At 44.9% G+C, this 6,161-nt stretch overlaps 2 protein-coding genes across 2 annotated transcripts; one reads left to right on the top strand and one right to left on the bottom strand.

The window, feature by feature from the left end:
- Nucleotides 1–1,914: 1,914 nt before the first annotated feature.
- V865_008556 (uncharacterized protein) lies at nucleotides 1,915–2,306 on the bottom strand (the record flags this gene model as incomplete). The annotated part of the gene is made up of 2 exons (XM_066232290.1): nucleotides 1,915–2,008; nucleotides 2,095–2,306. 2 exons carry the CDS (start codon nucleotides 2,304–2,306, stop codon nucleotides 1,915–1,917), a joined length of 306 nt encoding a protein of 101 aa, XP_066088387.1.
- A 697-nt stretch (nucleotides 2,307–3,003) lies between these two features.
- Nucleotides 3,004–5,818, top strand: V865_008555 (uncharacterized protein; the record flags this gene model as incomplete). Its single annotated transcript, XM_066232289.1, has 5 exons — nucleotides 3,004–3,396; nucleotides 3,505–4,281; nucleotides 4,403–4,935; nucleotides 5,014–5,068; nucleotides 5,138–5,818. 5 exons carry the CDS (start codon nucleotides 3,004–3,006, stop codon nucleotides 5,816–5,818), a joined length of 2,439 nt encoding a protein of 812 aa, XP_066088386.1.
- Nucleotides 5,819–6,161: the final 343 nt, after the last annotated feature.

Raw genomic sequence — 6,161 nt, 5'->3', positions numbered from 1 at the left:
GCGGTATCTCCATGTCCAGTTATGTATGCTGGAAGTGGTGCAATCACCTTTCGATATGTTTTATCACCACAGTCATCTGAAAATACCCATATTTCCGTTGATTTCATACCCCTAGTCGACCCATCAGATACGGATAGTGGTATGGAATTGACAAAGATTGGGTTGCAGTATAGGCGGTGGTATGGACGCTGTTATCGGTGTTTGTAGAAGCTTCTGTAGATTGTTACACGGAGATTTTGTTCGTGTTGGATAATGATTATGAGCTATGAGTACGGTAATGTATGGTATGGCAGTTGTAAAAATGAAGAGAAGCAGGAGAAAAAACAGGTCATCTGTTCTCATATATGCTATCGATAGAATGAAAGACCTTCTCCGGATGATGAGGTGACTTATTGATTCGCCTTCTCGTTCTTTGTTTAAACATGGAAAGTTCTTTTGTCATCCAACCCATATTTGGGAGCTATTGTTTTTGTATTGTACATATCATTCAGTAATCTTTTTGCTCTTGTTTCCCTTTGCGACATAATCAAAGGTACTGCACTGTATTAGATAGCAACAAGATAACATCGACGGAGCCTCATGTCAGCTCAAATAGGTAAGCCGTTACAGATACAGTACTATCCAAAATCCACCTCTGACAGATTGAAATTTAGCATCATCGCTCATTGCTGCATGGGTTAAGTATCTATCAACAGATATGACTTCCATATACCATCTCTCATCACTTTTCTAGGTATATCATCCGACAGGAAAAGCTGATTTAAGCTTGATATGGCTCAGCCTCATTTGCTAGTGATGAACTAGAGTTTTGCCGGATCATCGACAGGGGATCCGAACCAGTCTTCGTAATTTCTATTACCCCAAAATTGACTAAGAGATGAAATTTTTTTAAAAAAAACAAGAGGTACAATCAGTTGGCGATACTGTACAGTATGTCATTCTATTTTGAATGAGCACAACTCACCGGATTGCCAAGCGGGTACCCATGTCAGTGGCTTTGCTGGTCGACCAGGGAGGTAGGTCGTCGGTCCTTTTACGATACGTAGTGGTGTTTGTATCTTTGTCTGTAAAGGACCAAATGTCATTTGGGTGTTCTCTTACTGTGCGAACAGACATAGGGAAAGGAATTTCCTGAAGGACGGTAGAAGTAGTGGTATCCCCGCTGGTAGATTGATCGTTATTTTCTGAAGTCATGGTGATATAATTCAACTTTAAAACCTTATGGATTGGTAGCGTTGTTGAGATTGTCTGCTGGCGATGAGTGGCGAGAAAACGAGATTAGCTGTCTTATATACCTTTACCTTGACAGAGTAGCGGCGCGAGAAGCTACGAAAACTGTAGAAGAATAGAAGTATCATGAGACCTATCCTTTCTAACTCGATTTCGTCATTGCGAAACTTGAGACAGCGTCATACACTCCTTGAATCTTCGTAAACTCAAAAGGAACGGTAAATGTGTGCTACTGTATCTTATCGATGTTCAAGCAATGCAATGTTTTCCCTCTACAACCACTGTTCAGAACGATTGTGTAACTCCCTTGAGATCATACCCCGATTTAAATGATAGGGTTCTTGACGTTTTCGTGTACTGTATTCAACGTATCATCCAGGATGGTCTCCTTCGGACATTGAAAGGGTCTTGTACTGTGCGTAAGTATCAAGACAAATTCAGCAAATGTATCTAGCAACCTCGATATTTATCTGCGATAACACTCTTTGTAATTAGTTCAAAAGCCTTCCGACATGCACTTCTATAAGGAAAAGCTTGGGTCGAGTTTTTCGCTAATCATCCTTTCGGAACCGATGAAAACATGATGCATCACGCTGTACATGGATATGGGTATTACCTCGATATGAGAACATAGAGCTGATCTGGGAATCAGTCAAGTCAGAGCAAACATTAATCAGCTTTGATCTAGTTAGGATTGCTGCTACTATTGAGTTTATGCAAATTGTCGACCGAAGGACCGAAGTAAACCCCCGATCCCGGCTCATAATTCCAGAACATCCTGATAAAGCACGAGCACATACATCACAGTACGAGTAGCGCGATTAGCACTCTGTCCAATCTGAATCGTTCTGATGCTTCACTCACTGGGTAGCTGGTGCCGACCCCGTTGGGTCGGTGATGTAGTCTGGCAGCGTTTTGATCACCTCACGGTAAGTAGTGACACCATTATTATCAGTGAATGACCAGATCCTGCCATCGACCGCTTTGGCGGTTGATCCATGGGGCAGTGTATGAATTTCACTGTCACTACCTTGAGTGTCAGTGACGTGGGTACCGTTGGAGTTTTGTGCTGCCATGATAGGTAAGAAAGGTTAGTCTGTGGATTGAAAGTTGTATAAGGCAGTGAACCAAAGCTGGCTTGGAGATGATCAGATCAAAGTGTTCGTATCCAGTGGCGACGATAAGAGATAGTCGACCTGCTTATATACCATGAGTGACGGATGAGTGAACACCCCACTATGAGGACATGATAATGCGATGTGACCGGCCCTTTGTAGCAGTAGCAGTGCATGACATCAGAGTATTCTGATTCTGGTGTTCTGCTTCTGTGTGAGGGGTGTCGAATGCGAGTGATCACAGTGCAAAAGGAGTGTCCCGGTTCAGGGTTTTGATGATTGATCGGTCGGTGGAGGTGGTCCGTGCATCGGTGAACGAGGTCAGCGAGTGTTTAGTGCGTGTGTGATGGGGATGAAAGGAAATTTAGAGAGAGTAGTATGGTGATCATCGAATGACACCGCTTGTCAACAGCACGCTCACATGTACACCACCCTTCGTCTTTATCCCACTAGGTAGATGTTCCCATCCACTCCGGGGGTCCATTCGATCTCTGGCCCCACATGAATACTGACGAGGTCAATGTCAACTTCATAACAATCAACCCGACTTTGTCCAGACAAAGCTGTCCTCCAACCCTGTAATCAATGGAAGGACTTGTCAACTTGACCCAAGTTTTGTCACTTCTTGTTGGTAGTCATATCGGTGTTACTCCCCAAAATGGCCTACGACCAGTACAATAACAGGCATTCAATGTATTCACCTCCTCCTGCCAATCCCCCTCATCCGACCCAAAGACCATACTCTACAGTATACCCTCCTTCTTCAAACGACTTTATTCGACCTGCTCCACCACCCAGACCATCGTCAGCATATATAGCACCTTTTTCCGGTCAGTCACACAATGATCAACCCACTTATCAGCCTCCCTACCCTCCTGTACCCAACGAAAATCCACCTCAGCGATACTCATCTCTGAATCCGAATATGGGACAGCCCCTCTACCAACCTCAGCCTGTGTCTATAGTCAATCCTCCCGATATCTTACCTCCTAGATCATCATCGTTATCTGGACCAGGATTAGAAAACTATACTGAGGGGAATTACAGCAATGTGAGTTATCGATGTCTCACATCTGAATCAACACCGCGTGGATGGTCATTCAGCCTTTTCAATTCCTCACCAAACTTGTGTTCGCTGACAAAATGGATTACTGCTTAGAATGCTTCTCAGCACTACAATCCCCCGTTATACCCCCCTCCAACACCATCAGAGACTCCTTACCAAGCTCCCTTCGACCCACAAAGCCGAACCTTTAGTCCACCACCACCCGAGCCAGGTGCTCAAGGCTTCTCACCGGCCCGTCATCACACTTCATCGATCGCATCTGCTTTATCTTCACTCGCTCTCGATACAAGCGATATGCAGCATCAAGCATTTCCCTCATCTTCCTCATCTTCATTGTCATCTGCATCTGCCGCTACCGAACCACCACGTACAGTCTCTTTGCCTACCATAGAAGGTCTGCAAGGCAGTGCGGCTACACTAGATACAGCGGAGGATATGGATCAGGTACTATGGGCACAGGACGTACTTCGATTGGTAGATAGACAATTAACCCCTAGTGAAGGGGGTGGTCCAACAGATTTCACACATTCAGATTCCTCACCAACAAACATTTCAAAATTATCACCAGGCCTGAAAGACCTATTGGAAAATGCCGTTCCCATCATTATAGTCGTCTCCACATCACCTAATACAAAAGCCTCAGCATTGGCTTTGTATCTGAAAGCGAAATTACAATCGACGGGAACATGTCAAGAGATGTTACCAAGGAATCAAAGATTGGCTTTTAAAGATTTCGAAAGTGCTGCTAGGAATGGTGAGACGAGGGGTTGGTTTAGGCTGGGAAGGGATTACGAAGGTGTGAATGATATGCATAGGGCGAAGGATTGTTATGAACGAGGAATGAAAAGGGGCGATTGTGAATGCACTTATGTGAGTGAGATGATATGATCACCATTACTGTTTTTGAGATGTCGCCGGGTATTGAAAGACCATTGGAAATCTGTCTTGATTTTGCAGGAAGATTGACTGATTGTGATTGATCCACTTATAGCGAATGGGGATGGCCCATCTCCTTGGTCAACTCAACCTCCCTACAAACCCTTCCACCGCTCTATCACTCCTTCGTCAAGCTTCAGATAATTCTACCGTCGATTTCCCCCAGCCTTCATACGTATACGGAATGCTCCTAGCAGGGGAATTGTCGGCACCAACGGAAATACCGGCCAACTTGGTTTTACCACCTACATCGGTCCCCTCCGAGGCGTTGTATTCTCAATGGACATCAGCCAGAGATGCGATAGAAAGAGCGGCATACTACTCATACCCGCCTGCTCAGTATAAAGCGGGTCATTTATACGAGCATGCGGCGTTGGGTACACCATACGACCCGCTGGTCAGTGTCAATTGGTATACCTACGCAAGCAAGAATGGAGAGAAGGAAGCGGATATGGCTTTATCAAAATGGTTCTTATGTGGTGCAGAGGGGCATTTCCCAAAGAATGAAAGTTTGGCTAGAACATTTGCGGAAAAGGCTGCAAGGAAGAATCATCCTAACGGGTGTTTTGCTTTGGGATATTACTTCGAGTAAGTGACAAAACTACGGAAGAGGTCATTTTTGAATAGACGCTTACATAACCACTCATTCCTGATCTCGTTCTTCAGACTTGGTGTTGGGGGAAGGAGAGATCTAGACCAAGCTAAGAAATGGTATCAGAAGGTGAGTGACGATCTATCCGAAGTATTTCATTCGTTATCACGCTGATGATACGTCGGATGGGGCATATAGGCCGCCAATCTAGGTAACACTGATGCTCCAATTCGACTATCAGCCCTATCAGCCCCTGTACCAACCTCAATATCAATGGCCGAGCATGAGACCCGCTTGAACGATACTTTGGTCCGACGTCGTACTCAAGCTAAAATTCGGTCTGATCGACAATCAATCTCTCGACCTACTCGTCGACATAATCAACAGCCTCCACAGCAAGCTACGCCGAGACCTATGCCACAAGCTTACACCTCACCCAGACCACCAGAATGGGATCAACGTCAAACTACACCTGTAGGTATGTCCATGCCTATGCCTATGCCCACATCTTCTCCGTCACCCATCTCCCCAGCGATAAGGGTTGGAGAAATCATGTCTCCCAATATCAACAATACGGGGTATATGCCTTCCTCCAGCTCGTTTCCTAGTAGACCACCAATCCCTCATCAATCGTTCAACCAGGGTCCAAACTTGGATAATCAGAATCAGACTTTCCCGAATAATCGAAAACCCCAACAAGGAAGGATCGATGAGAATGGAAGACGTCGACCTCCATCGGGTGTATCTACCAGTACTTCGTTGAGTGAGTTACCGATCCCCAACGAAAGGAATAAACCACCAAAAAAGGAAGCTCAGAGTTTTGCGGAGATGGGATTTCAAAGTAAACCTGTGGAAGAGGAGGGATGTGTGGTCATGTAGTTGGATAGTTTTATTACGGACTTGCGGTTACAGTATGCACTGGGTGAGATCAGGATGAACCTTGCATATAAGGATGATTATCTTCCATGAACTAGAATCCACAATACGAAATATCATACTATTCTGTAGATTCTTTCAGGGGTTAAATTCATCAATGATCCACAATCACTCGACCGTTTGTCCCGGTGAATTTGACTTTGATAGGAGTACGATCAGTATTATCATCTTCAGTACTTCTTGGAGTCTCAGCACTACGGGTGAAGGTATCCACTTCCATCTTGACCTTGTGATTACCCTCACCATGATTGACGTGAATGCAATGGTCGTATTGTTCATTTGCAAT

Source organism: Kwoniella europaea, chromosome 3, assembly GCF_036810445.1.
Source record: "Kwoniella europaea PYCC6329 chromosome 3, complete sequence".
Classification (NCBI taxonomy): domain Eukaryota; kingdom Fungi; phylum Basidiomycota; class Tremellomycetes; order Tremellales; family Cryptococcaceae; genus Kwoniella; species Kwoniella europaea.
Note: the sequence above shows the minus strand (reverse complement) of the source record. Positions and strands in the feature narration are given on the sequence as shown.